We start from the raw sequence: 14794 nt of genomic DNA, 5'->3' as shown, positions 1-14794 counted from the left end.
TAAAGCCTTCACAAACTGCAGTCATTCTACCGAGACAGCCACCAAAGGTGCTAATTATGCAGTTGATGTATTCGTGTGCTCCTTTATGGGCAGCTGAATCCCATCAATAGCACCCTCACAGATAGGAAACAGGGTAGGCATTAGATTTTTTCCCACAATACACTGTATTCTTAGGGCTAGAGTGTTGACTCAGGTCTGTGCACTGCAGTGTGGAGGCTAGAACCCTAGGTTCAAGCACAGGTCAAAAAATCCTTAACCTAGGGTTAAAATACACTGTAGATGCTCAAACCCAGGGTTCCCTAACATGGGTCAGCTGACTCAAGACCCACTAACTCTAGGCTTACATTTCTATGTAGACATACCCATAGAATCTTTCTTTTTGATGTATGAGCACTGAGATCTGCAAATGAAAAGTCCTATATTGGAGCTGGGTATTATAAAAAACAAACAATCTGAAAGGGTTGGAAGCAAACTACCAAAGAACAAAGCAAAACATGTTAATGAAGTGATGTTTTTCTTCTTTAAAAAAACCCAAGAAATTTCAGTATAGCTGCATTTAGTCATCCCCAGTTTTGGCAGGGGTCTCACTGCGAGCCCAGATAAGTGGTGTGGAAGCTTTCTCAACCCTATAATTAAAGGGGCAGATGTTTTAGAATCAGAATATTAGGGTTGGAAGAGACCTCAGGAGATCATCTAGTCCAATCCCCTGCTCAAAGCAGCACCAACACCAACAAAATCATCCCAGTCAGGGCTTTGTCAAGCCGGATCTTAAAAACATCTAAGGATGGAGATTCCACCATCACCCTAGGTAACCCATTCCAGTGGTTCACCACACTCCTAGTGAAATAGTGTTTCCTAATATCCAACCTAGACCTTCCCCACTGCAACTTGAAACCATTGCTCCTTGTTCTGTCATCTGCCACCACTGAGAACAGCCGAGTTCCATCCTCTTTGGAACCCACCCTCAGGTAGTTGAAGGCTGCTATCAAATCACCCCTCAGTCTTTCTTCTGACTGAATAACCCCAGTTCCCTCAGCCTCTCCTCATAAGTCATGTGCCCCAGCCCTCTAATCATTTTTGTTGCCCTCCGCTGGACTCTCTCCAATTTTTCCACATCCTTTCTGTAGTGGGGGGGACCAAAACTGGATGCAATACTCCAGGTGTGGCCTCACCAGTGCCGAATACAGAGAAATAATCACTTCCCTTGATCTGCTAGCAATGCTTCTACTAATACAGCCCAATATGCCGTTGGCTTTCTTGGCAACAAGGGCACACTGCTGACTCATATCCAGCTTCTTATCCACTGTAATCCCAAGGTCTTTTTCTGCAGAACTGTTGCTTAGCCTGTAGTGATGCATGGGATTCTTCTGTCCTAAGTACAGGACTCTGCACTTGTCTTTGTTGAACTTCATGAGATTTCTTTTGGCCCAATCCTCCAATTTGTCTAGGTCACTCTACACCCTATCCCTACCCTCCAGGGTATCTACCTCTCCCCCGAGCTTAGTGTCATCTGCGAACTTGCTGAGGGTGCAATCCATCCCATCATCCAGAGCATTAATATTTTGAAGATATATTTTCTCACAACCACATATCAGAAGCTTGAGTTGAACAAAAAATACTTTAAACACTCAAGTCTTCTTTATATATAATAAAGCAGGACAGAATTTTTTTAAACAGATATTTCGCCCCTTCCCCCCCCCGCCGCCCCCTCCAGGTAAGCACCTCAAGAGGATGAATGTATTATGATACTTCCCCAAACTTACTTTTGGGCTGTCACACAGCATGAGGAATTTTTAATCCCCAAATAATATTTTTATAGAACTGAAAACAGGGAGTCTGATTCTCCACTGCCCTGCACCTTGTGTAGCCATTTGCACCTGTGCAAATTGCACCACATCATCAGCCTTGATATGGCCCATTTGTGCCTCTTTGATGATGCAGCAGGGCCATACAGCCAGTGTAAGCAGCCTCCTGGGGATTTCCACTGTGTGAAGGAATCCTTGGGGAGAGGGACAGGGAAGGCCTATGTAACCAGCAGTACCCACTGCACCTTGTGGAGGCCAGCATAGGAGCTGTGTTGGAGACATGGCTGGCTGTGTGTCTTGCCAGCTGCCTGAATGGACCCTTATGGCTCTGCTGCCAGAATGGGCTATTGTAAAACCACCTTCGTCTTCCTGCCATCAGCTGCACCGGGTGCTGCTCTCGCACAGCTGAGGATTGAGCCTAGTGAGTGCAAAAGGGCTGCAAAAAGCTACCAAATCAGAAATCACCACTTAGCTTATACTGCATGTAGCATTGGACATCCATGGAGTGCTCATTTGACACAGAGATTAATGGCTACATTAATGGCCCATTAGTGCGCTCCTAACAACACATCATCCTGGAATGTTGTGTGGCTAACACAATACTATTATTTTCCGGATGGAGTCCGGGGCCTTAGGAACTGCAGCTTTCCAGGATTGCTGGCTACTTAATAACTCAGGGGAATAAAATAACCTCTCCCCCCATCTCAAAATTAAAGACAAAAAACGTGTTGGCTGTTTGTATTGCACTGAATTTGTTTCTTTAATTAAAAACAGCCTTGGAGATAGAGTTCCTGCCTGGAACCCCAGAAAGGTCTCACTGGGCAAGTCAGCTGTTTGGGGAAACATACTGGGCCAGCCTCTCTGCTGTGATCAGCTTCTAGTTACAGTTCCTTGATTCTGCATCCCAGCCCTAGCACAAGCTAGAGCAACCTGGGCATGTCCTCAAAGAATGGTGCTGTGGCTGGGCATGAACTCCAGTTACTTCTCCTTCTCACCTCTCTCTGTCTGTGACATTCTGCGCTGCTATGTTTGCTCTGCAACCACAGGGGACTCCCCCACCCGAGGGATATCTTCAGATGTTGAGTTACAGGCTGACTCTGCTCCGCTTGTGCCAGCTGAATGGTGAAAAGGGATTGGAGCAGGTCAGAGAATCTGGCCCACTCTGGGAATCTCTGCTCTGAGTCCCCCTGGCTTCCGGCTGGGATTTAGAACTTGTCATTTCTGCCATCAGCCTGTTTCTTGTTCTGCTCCTGCCCGGGGGCAGACTCCCAGGCTTTACAGTAACTTAGTTTCTTACCTTTCTCTCTCTCTTCTCTGAGTTTAGCAGCAGCGTCTCTGAGGTTGATCTGAGTGAAAACATCTGTGGTTACTTCTACCGCAGCAATTTCACCATAGAATTGCATCAGGAGGTTCTTCGTGTCTATCCTATCAGCATTCTCCAGCTGACCTCGAGGGATGTTACCTTTCCCCTCAAAGTCAGAGTGTGATAATTTGTCTTTAAATCTTTTGAACTCTTCCTGAGACAGGTTGTCGAGGGCTCGTATGAGCAGATCACTTCTCATACAAGCAGTGAGATTTCTGCTGCTTCGGTTTCCCATCCGTGGGTATCAGGAGACAAAACTAAAATACAAAGTACATTTCTGTTAATAATTAATATGGAATAATCACAATATTTCCCATGTAGAAAAAAGCAAAGCAATACTGGGGCTTGTAACTCCTCAGTGCTTTGCCTCACAAAGGACTCACTGAACTTCATCTCGCTCTGTGCCTCAGTTTCTCCCTTTATAAAGTGAGGATAATCATACAGCTCTAGCATACAGGGGAGTTGTGCAGCTTAGTTAATGTATGCAAAGGCTGTTGAGGATCTAGGCTGAAAGGTGCTATAATATTTATCATTGACATGGCTTTCAGAACACAGAGATGGGACCCCCCTAATTTAAAATATTTCAGAAAACAACCCAATGCAGTCTGGAACCTGTACATCACAGTCCTAGAGTATGAGAACATGTGTACTGAGACCCACTGTTAGCTTCACATGGCCTCAGGAGGGTTTTGGATACCAGAGCAGCAAGGTGAAGGGTAACAACAGTAACTTCTGATATACTGACTAGGGCCCATTCTGACAGGTCCCACAACCTGAATGTGTAAACTGTAACGTGTTCAGATTAGAAGTAGTCTATCACCAGAGAATGATATATTTACCGTTAGCCAGACTGCTATTAGAAACGTCTGGTAACTCTCATTTGATTTGTTCTCTCAGTCTTCTCAATGCTCAAACACAGATGACAAGAGGAACAGGAAATTATTTGCTCAGTTTATTTCTGCAGTAAAGTCAAAGTAACATATCTCCAGTCAAAGCTGACCTTCAGAGCTCTCTCAATTTCTCTAGCAGGCCTCATATTTTTTTTCAGCCTTCCTAGCACTAATTGCGCGCGCGTGCACACACACACACACACACCTCTTTTTGTCTGTTTATTATTCCTCCTGGAAACTTCCCTTTGGGACACACCCCTTTGGCCTCAGCAGTTTGCACATGTGTTTTCTGCGACTAGTGATATCACAAACTCCATAGACGTGTTCATCTCCTTCCCCCTCCCACACACTCTGTACTGGAGGAAAATAAAATACCCAGATTCAAAGTAGTGTAGAAGCTTTAACCAAGACAAATAAACAATGTATAAAGTACAGAGTGTGACAGAGAATGGGGAACGGTCTCTGCATCTGTTAGATACGCAAGTAACAGTGATATCAGTAGGCGGTGGGGCGTAAGTCCTTCTCACTCTCATTTTTCTGAGGGGGCAGAATCATGATTTTAAATTACAAATCATGAAAACAGGGTTTTTAACAAAAATAAATTGAGCAGAACTGGATCTTCATGGACCAGGAATTTCATACACTTAAAAAATGAGCATGAAACAGCTTTACATGTCACTTTTAGAATTATGCAGGAGTTGTTGCTTGACAAATGGAGGGGAAGAGGAGGCATTGCTGATACACCCCTGTGAGATTCTTTATTGCCATTGTCTTTCTAAAGTAAACTCCTTTATTCCATCAAAGATTTGCTCCTCTTTGGGTGCAAAGCCCCCAGAGCTGACTTCTAACTTGACACCCTGCACCATTTGGGGCTTTGTGTTCTCATTTTGGTTTCTGTTACAATAAGAATTTATCACATTTGTTGTTTTCGTTTGCAGTCCCCAGAAACTCCTGTCCCTATTCAGAAGTGGGAACAGGACATTCGCTGTTCATTTCAGCAGAGCAATGAGAAGAATGGTGACAAGGAATCCGTGGGTCCCTCTCTGCTTAGGAGGGTCCCAGAATGGGGGGTTTCTGCCTGGTTGACAGCCGGGGCCCGATCCTCCCCTAGGGTAAGTCAGCACAGCTCTGCTGACATCAGTGGAACCATCCTCATTTACACCAGCTGAGGATCTGTCCAAGGATAGTGTCTCTGCTGAAAAGGACAGAGGGGCTGGGAAGAATGCCAGAAGGTCAACTGTATGTGGGTCCCCACATGAGGGGCTTCAGAGGAGGCCTGGATTTCCTTGTATCAAAACTCTGGGCAGAGTGACTAGTATAACCACTGCTGCAGAGACCTCATCTGTTGAATATGGTGAGGTGAGTGCGATGGCTCCTCTTTCTGCTTGGTCTCCTACTGTGTCCATTAGCCTGTACTCACAACTCCAGCCCAGACAGACTCCCCAGGACACCTCCTTCAGGAACAGCTCTTATACACATGCAGCATACTCCCATTTATCCAAAATCCTGTTCTCTGAGCCACAGCACTATCCAAATTCCTTCCTTGTCCCCCAGCCTGAAATACATCCCCTCTGCAGCATGTATCTCAGAGGTTCGGGTAATAGTGCAAAGACCTTCTGCCTGCAGGTGAGCGTGTGTCATCAGCCTCATGGCACTGCAGGGAACCCTCTGCAGATCCATTGTCATGAGTGAGTAGGACCATGACAGCAAACCTGCAGAGAGCTCCCTGCACTGCCACAGGATCATTGACACCTGATCCCTCCAGGTGCAAGGTGCAGAAGGGAGGCTGTGGTCCTAGAGGTGCAGAGCAGAGAACCCCGGCTAGGACTCTTCTCTGCCCTGCCAGGAGTGCAGGTGCAAAGTGCAGGGATCAGATGAGATGTCACTGGCACTGTGGCAGCGCAAGAAGCCCTCTGCAGTCCCGCTGTCCCGGGAGTGAGCGAGCAGGGCCATGCCCTGGCCTCTCAGATATCCGAACTCCTGATTATCCGAATAATCTCTGTGTCCCCCATGCTATTCGGATAACTGGGAGTACACTGTCATACATCAAACAAATAAACCCTATGTTAAAAGACAGTTATGTTACAAAGTCAAGCAGTCAAAAGGCTGAGTTCTGCCCCCTGGTACGTCTGCACCAAGATACAGCCTTTGGTCACAAACCATTTTCTCACAGGACCCTGCCTCATTCACTGAATGGACAGCGAGTCAATATTTCTTTTCACCCTCCTGATTCAATGTGTGGCCCCAGGTGTTATTCCACATGCAACACGCAATCCCTGCATTGAACACAGAATTACACTGGTCTACAATTTTTGAGAAGTCATCTGCTTCAGAGATAAAATGTACTATTTATTATGTATTTTGATGTGCTGAATTCAAATATGACAATTAAAACAACTGATTGGCTACTGTTTCTAAGATATTTAAGTTTTTACATTTTATGTCTATGTATATTGTGCAGATAGTAGAGTTTTAATCATAAATTGTAAACCTAGGTCTTTTCATGTGTTTATGGTTGCTTTACGTGATACTATTTCACCTGTCCTGTTTATGTAACACTTTAAAAAGCAGCAAAAGGGTTATATAAATAAAATTTATTATGAAACAAAAGGCAAAAAAAAATTATGAACATAGTTTAGTCCTATTCAGTGTCTACTCGGTGCTTCTTGGCTTGTCTTTTGTATTCATTAAATGGAGCATCTCTTGTCGCTGTCCAGCAATACTCTGCAAGCATCGATGGACTCCATTTGCCCTGATAGCGTTTCTCCATTGTTGCAATGTCCTGGTGAAATCGCTCGCCGTGCTCGTTGCTCACTGCTCCGCAGTGCGGTGGAAAAAAATCTAGATGAAAGTGCAAAAAATGTATCTTTAGCGACATGTTGCAACCAAGGCTTTGTATGCCTTGAGGAGGTTTTCCACCAACAACCTGTAGTTGTCTGCCTTCTTGTTTCCGAGAAAATTTATTGCCACTAACTGGAAGGCTTTCCATGCCGTCTTTTCCTTGCCACGCAGTGCATGGTCAAATGCATCATCTCGAAGAAGTTCACGAATCTGAGGACCAACAAAGACACCTTCCTTTATCTTAGCTTCACTTAACCTTGGAAATTTTCTACGGAGGTACTTGAAAGCTGCTTGTGTTTTGTCAATGGCCTTGACAAAGTTCTTCATCAGACCCAGCTTGATGTGTAAGGGTGGTAACAAAATCTTCCTTGATTCAACAAGTGGTGGATGCTGAACACTTTTCCTCCCAGGCTCCAATGACTGCCAGAGTGGCCAATCTTTCTTGATGTAGTGGGAATCTCTTGCACGACTATCCCATTCGCAGAGAAAACAGCAGTACTTTGTGTATCCAGTCTGCAGACCAAGCAAGAGAGCAACAACCTTCAAATCGCCACAGAGCTGCCACTGATGTTGGTCATAGTTTATGCACCTCAAAAGTTGTTTCATGTTGTCATAGGTTTCCTTCATATGGACTGCATGACCAACTGGAATTGATTGCAAAACATTGCCATTATGCAGTAAAACAGCTTTAAGACTCACCTTCGATGAATCAATGAACAGTCTCCACTAATCTGGATCATGAACGATGTTGAGGGCTGCTATCACACCATCGATGTTGTTGCAGGCTACAAGATCACCTTCCATAAAGAAGAATGGGACAAGATCCTTTTGACGGTCATGGAACATGGAAACCCTAACATCACCTGCCAGGAGATTCCACTGCTGTAGTCTGGAGCCCAACAGCTCTGCCTTATGCTTGGGTAGTTCCAAATCCCTGACAAGGTTATTCAGTTCACCTTGTGTTATGAGGTGTGGTTCAGAGGAGGAGGATGGGAGAAAATGTGGGTCCTGTGACATTGATGGTTCGGGACCAGAAGTTTCATCCTCTTCCTCTTCCTCGTCTGACTCAAGTGAGAATGATTCTGGTGCATCAGGAACCGGCAGTCCTTCTCTGTGGGGTACTGGGCGTATAGCTGATGGAATGTTTGGATAATGCACAGTCCACTTTTTCTTCTTTGACACACCTTTCCCAACTGGAGGCACTAGGCAGAAGTAACAATTGCTGGTATGATCTGTTGGCTCTTTCCAATTCATTGGCACTGCAAAAGGCATAGATTTCCTTTTCCTGTTCAACCACTGGCCAAGATTTGTTGCACAAGTGTTGCAGCATATGTGTGGGGCCCACCTCTTGTCCTGATCTCCAATTTTGCAGCCAAAATAAATGTGATAGGCTTTCTTAACCATAGTGGTTATACTGCGCTTTTGTGATGCAAAAGTCACTTCACCACAAACATAGCGGAAGTTATGTGCACTGTTCACACAAGTACGAGGCATCTCTGCTCACTTTGGCTAAACAGAAATGTGTCTCTTTGCAAAATCAAACACTGACAAATAAGAGAGCACGACACTGTATGATTTCTAGAGCTGATATAGGGCAATTTGTTCAGCAGAGTCATGTAAGCTTTGTTATGATTGCATCATCCATGACTTCTAGGAATAACATGATGCAATTCATATCATGTATGACGCAATACCAGCTTCAGATTGCATCATTCATTGTTTTGCCTAAAAAGCAAGTACTGTCCAAACCCAGTCATAGATTTATTCATAGATCCAGTCAAAGATGTATTTTAGTCATTTCTGGTTTAAATTGAGATCTCTTCCCTTTATAACTCACTTATCCTCCGCCATTCCCAAGTCAAGGGTCGTATATACTGACCCAATAGCATATCTTGAAAACTAGAGTCAATCAACAATTTTAAGCATCATTTTAGTTCTCAATGACCCAGAATTAGTAAAGTTTGACTACATTTATTTCAAAAGCATTTTGGCTGTAAAGCAGTGTTATTAATTTCTCCCAGGGCCTTTCCAGGGTGCTGTCACCTTACTGAGTAATTAACAACCACAGATGAATTTATCTTCACAACATCTCTGTGTGGGGTTATTGTTACCCCCACTTTATAGTGGAGGAACTGAGGCAGGGAGATTAAGGCTGAAATTTTCAAAGGCTTCCACTCATTTGGGGAGCTCAACTTGGGTTAACTGGGACCTGATTTTCCAGAGTATTTATCAGTGTAAAGCACATTAGATGTTCAAACCATGGTGTAACATTATATGGGTATAATATAATATCTAATTGAAAGGTGACGCAGGGCCAGAAAGAGTTAACTAATTCACTGACAAGACCCATGGCCGAACTTTAAAGACTTGTTAGGAGGATATGTAAATGATAAGTGGGCTATCCCATTGGGTTAGAATAGAGCTTTAAAATGCAGAGCCTGCATTGTTAGAGATAGAAGGTTGGATATTTGCTCAGGTCTTGTGATGTAAGTAAACAAGTCTTGTCTGTTTCTATAGCTTTGATTCAAAGATCAAAAAAGGAATATTAGCATTTAGGATGACACTTGAGTGAAATAGTAATATTGTCTGTATGTCTCTTTGAAGGTTGTGAAAAACTGTATCTGTACTGTTTAATGGATAAACTACACTATGCTAATTGCCAGGATGTTTGAGAGACAGAAGGTTAAGCCTATTATTCTCGAAGGCCAAAAGGCTACTGAAAAACGTATAAAATCCCTGGGATGAGATCCTTCTTCATCTCAGATCTGCTTTGGGTTTCAAGAGGGGGAAACCCTAAGCCACAAGAATTGAGATCCCCAGTCATTGACTGGAGTCATAGAATCATATCATAGAATATCAGGGTTGGAAGGGACCTCAGGAGGTCATCTAGTCCAACCCCCTGATCAAAGCAGGACCAATTCCCAACTAAATCATCCCAGCCAAGGCTTTGTAGAGCCTGTCCGTAAAAACCTCTAAGGAAGGAGATTCCACCATCTCCCTAAGTAACCCATTCCACTGCTTCACCACCCTCCTAGTGAAAAAGTTTTCCCCAATATCCAACCTAAACGTACCCTACTGCAACTTGAGACCATTACTCCTTGTTCTGTCATCTGGTACAACTGAGAAAAGTCTAGATCCATCCTCTTTGGAACCCCCTTTCAGGTAGTTGAAAGCAGCTATCAAATACCCCCTCATTCTTCTCTTCTGCAGACTAAACAGTCCCAGTTCCCTCAGCCTCTCCTCATAAGTCATGTGCTCCAGACCCCTAATCATTTTTGTTGCCCTCCGCTGGACTCTTTCCAATTTTTCCACATCCTTCTTGTAGTGTGGGGCCCAAAACTGGACACAGTACTCCAGATGAGGCTTCACCAATGTCGAATAGAGGGGAACGATCACGTCCCTCGATCTGCTGGCAATGCCCCTACTTATACAGCCCAAAATGCCGTTAGCCTTCTTGGCAACAAGGGCACACTGTTGACTCACATCCAGCTTCTCGTCCACTGGTAACCCCTAGGTCACTCTGAATATGGACATTGGACACCTATGGCAGGGGTGGGCAAACTTTTTGGCCTGAGGGCCACATCGCATTTCTGAAATTGTATGGAGGACTGGTAAGGGGAGGCTGTGCCTCCCTAAACAGCCAGGCGTGGCCCAGCCTCTGCCCCCTATGTGATCCCCCCTGTTTCTCGCCCCTGATGCCCCCCGGGACTCCTGCCCCATCCAAACCCCCTGTTCCCTGTCCTCTGACGGCCCCTCCGGACCCCTGCCCCATCCACCCCTCCCTGTCCCCGACTGCCCCTGGACCCTCCACCCCTGACTGCACCCAGCCACCCCATCCAACCCCTCCTTTCATTCCTGACTACCCCCTCAGAACCCCTGCCCCATCCAACCACCCCTTCTCCCTGACCGCCCCTAGAACCCCTGCCTCTGACTGTCCCCCGCCGCCCCATCCAACCCCCTCTCTTCTTCCTGACTACCCACCTGGGACCCCTGACCCCATTCAAGCCCCTGTTCCCCACCCTCTGACTGCCCCAACCCCTTTCCACACCCCCATCCCCTGACCCCCACCCCAAACTCCTCTGCCCTCTATCCAACCCCTCCTGCTCCCTGCCCCCTTACTGCGCTGCCTGGAGCACCGGTGGCTGGCGGTGCTAGAGCCGTGTTGCCCAGAGCACCAGGACAGACAGCCGCACCCCCCAGGTGGAGCCAGCCACGCCACTGCACAGCACAGAGCTTGCAGCCCTGCTGCCTAGAGCATTGCACTGGCGGCACAGTGAGCTGAGGCTGTAGGGGAGGGGGAACAGCAGGGGATGGGCAACTTTTGGCAACTACAAACTCATCACCTCTGCTATGTATCTGAACCTCAAGAATTGAACTCATGTCTGTATGCATATTGATCTATTAACCAACCTTTTCTGTTTTAATAAATTTTAGTTTAGTTAATAAGAATTGGCTATAAGCATGTATTTTGGGTAAGATCGAAGTTATAATTTGATCTGGGTGTGTGACTGATCCTTTGGGGTTGGAAGAACCTTTTCTTTTATATGATGAGAAGATTTTCAATAATCATTATCATATTTGATGTGTGTGTCTGGATGGAGGCCTGAGGTTGGGCACTTTAAGATAACTGTTTTGTATGGCTTCTAAGTAACCAGTAAGGTAATACAGAAGTTGTTTTGTGCTGGCTTGGTAAATCTAAGTATTGGAATATCCACCAGCATTTGGGGTTTGCATGTCCCATTGTGTTTGCAGTTCACCCTAATTGAGTGACCTCAGTTGGCTCCCAAGGGCACCGCCCATCACACATGGCTCCAATTGACTTCAGTTGCAGACATGAGCACTCAGCACTTCTGCAAATCTGGCCCCAGGTGTCTCAGATGTCAGGCAGCCAGAAAATGAGGAACACACAATTAGTGGCCAGTTGTGAACATTTTGGTTTAAGTGACTTGTGCAGCATCACACGGACATTCTGTGGCAGAGGCAGGGCTAGAATCCAGTTCTCTGGGACAGCATTCACCTGCTTTTACTATGAAACCATCCTTTTCTCTTTCTGCAGTCCCCTTCCTTGTCCACTACACACCTTTCAACTTCTGCAACAAATGAGGCAGGAGTCCTACAGGCAACAGCCTCCTTCACAACACAGCCCTGATTTGTTTCCAGTGCAGGTTCATTCTGTGCACTGAATAAGGCATGGTGTCAAGGTTCCTTCCCCACTCTGAACTCTAGGGTACAGATGTGGGGACCCGCATGAAAGCCCCCTAAGCTTATTTACCAGCGTAGGTTGTCAGTAAGCTGCTACTACCAAGTGTGTTCCAAATCTTAGGAAACAGCTACTTGGAACTCTGCCTTTTCCCAAATATTTCCCAAGTCTCTACCCCCCCCCCTTTCCTGGGCAGATTTGAGACTAATTCCTCCCCCACAAGCCCTTACACCCCTTTTTCTGGGTGAAAGAAAAGGCTTGAGAGTATACCCTCACTAATTAGTCCCGGTGAACACAGATCCAAAACCCTTGGATCTTAAAACAATGAAAAAATCAATCAGGTTCTTATAAGAAGAATTTTAATTAAAGAAAAGGTAAAAATCATCTCTGTAAAATCAGGATGGAAAATAACTTTACAGGGTAATCAGATTCAAAGAGCCCAGAGGAACCCCCTCTAGCCTTAGGTTCAAAGTTACAGCAAACAGAGGTAAACCCTCTAGCAAAAGGAACATTTACAAGTTGAGAAAACAAAGATAAAACTAACACACCTTGCCTGGCTGTTACTTACAAGTTTGAAATATGAGACTTGTTCAGAAAGATTTGGAGAGCCTGGATTGATGTCCAGTCCCTCTTAGTCCCAAGAGCGAACAACCCCCAAAACAAAGAGCACAAACAAAAGCCTTCCCCCTCCCCAAGTTTTGAAAGTATCTTGTTCCCTTATTGGTCCTTTGGGTCAGGTGTCAGCCAGGTTACCTGAGCTTCTTAACCCTTTACAGGTAAAAGGATTTTGGTGTCTCTGGCCAGGAGGGATTTTATAGTATTGTACACAGGAGGGCTGTTACCCTTCCCTTTATAGTTATGACACATGGTCTTATGAAAAAAAAAAACAGCAGTATGTAATCATATAACTAAAGACAGTATAATAATGCAGATGCACAAAGGGGCTGAATTAAGATTGCACAGACAGCCTTCATTTTGACATTTCTTAACTTTTGAGTGCTTGATTTTACAACTGTAATGTTCCTTTAAAATAGGGTTGGGTTTTTTTAATAAATATTTATAAGTTCAGTTCAAATGGCAGGCAATTAAACCACCAAAAAAGAGGTTTAGAATCTACATTTCCAGAATGAAAGAGTAATAAGCAACTATTTAGACAGCATGTCTTAGATTTGGACATCATGATACACGAGCAGTAAGATCTCTGTCAGACTTGTGTGACTCCAACCAAACTGTTGTACATACTCAGGATCATATTCTTCCATCTCTATTCATGTTGATTTCAGTGAGACTACTTGTGGGTAAGGTGACTTCAGGAGAGTAAAGGTGAGGGTGGGGATAGGGAAGGAAATCCATCCCTAACAAATTAAACAAAGTTTTGGTGAACAACGATTCATCCCCAAACCTCTAAAAAGTTCCACTATATTTAGAGACAGACGAAAGTAAATGAAGTCTGACAGATCCCTGAAAAGCCTCTCAAAAATGTGACAAATGCTCAGCTAAATAAAAATTATCCCCAGGTACCTAATTACACCCATCTACCAGCTACAGATTTAGGGCACAGGATCAGAAACAGAATCTATTTTTCTACCTGTAACCAGCTACAAGTGCAATTTTGTGGGGACAAATCACTGTAGGCACAACAGGTGTCAGGCCCTGATTCTGGGCCCACACTTAATCATGCAGAGAGAATCCTTTGCAGGTTTGTAACCTTAGATGACTAACTGATGACACCCCCAAATCACACCGACAGCTAAATGCCATCATTGGATTATTTGCACTTCCAAAACTGAGCACCTCTCCCTGACATGAAGGGACTTGTACTTGCAGGAGAGTGCCCTTGCCACTGGGCTATGGGATATTCTGATGTGGGCCTCAATCTCTCCTGTTGAAGCTGTTCTGCTTTGTATAAATAGTCACTGGGCCAGAGAGTGAATGTGAGAATGACTCAATATTTAGGGCACTCACCTGGCAGGACTGGGAAAGGAGAGGATTTATATTCAGCACAGGGAACAGGCTATTCCCCATGGATGGAAACACGTTTGGAGACATTGCACCATAATTACACACTCATCTACGTCCATGTATTAACAACACTCTTTCCTTAAACAAAAGCATCTAAACCCGAAGAACAGAATGCCCCTGTATTTCCTGAAGGAGAGCAAGAACAGACTGTTTAGGCAACACCATTAACTGAATCACAACAGACCTAAGTATCAGGGATATAGAGGAACCAGCAGTAAAAATCAGTGTACAGCCAAATTGTTCTACAATAAACAGCCATGTGCTGCCCACCCATACACAAGTTGAGTTTTTTCAGTTTAAGTGGGACTATTTCCACTCAGCTGATCCAGAACAGCTTCTCCAGTCCTGGCAGAACACTTCACTCAGTTCTCTGGGATCCAAAACACTCAGTTCTACGCTGGATTTTGTCACTCAAGTTCCTCCATTTGGCATGCAGAAAAGCTACACTGAGTTGGTCAGACTCAAACATTGTTATGCTTATAAGAATCACATGGGATCTTTTTCAGGAGATAAGGCAATATGCTGCATTTATTGAAAATACAACAATTAGCATATGCATTCAAACACACACACAGAGTACAATAATTTCAGATGCAAACTTCTAACAGGACACAACAATTCTATCAAGGCAGAACAGAACAGAGCAATACCCAATATTACTAAATCAGTATGG

The 14794-nt window shown here is 44.7% G+C and overlaps 1 protein-coding gene across 1 annotated transcript in view; it reads right to left on the bottom strand.

The window, feature by feature from the left end:
- The window catches only part of LOC117877393 (NACHT, LRR and PYD domains-containing protein 3-like), a 138842-nt gene that overhangs the window by 98440 nt on the left and 25608 nt on the right, over nt 1–14794 (bottom strand). The window contains exon 2 of the mRNA XM_034770486.1: nt 3103–3425. Coding sequence (XP_034626377.1) covers nt 3103–3403 — 301 coding nt within the window. The 5' untranslated portion in view covers nt 3404–3425. The remainder of the gene's footprint in view (nt 1–3102; nt 3426–14794) is intronic.

This window comes from Trachemys scripta, chromosome 4, assembly GCF_013100865.1.
Source record: "Trachemys scripta elegans isolate TJP31775 chromosome 4, CAS_Tse_1.0, whole genome shotgun sequence".
Classification (NCBI taxonomy): Eukaryota; Metazoa; Chordata; order Testudines; family Emydidae; genus Trachemys; species Trachemys scripta.
The sequence above is the reverse complement of the archived record's forward strand: the minus strand, read 5'-3'. Positions and strand labels throughout refer to the sequence as shown.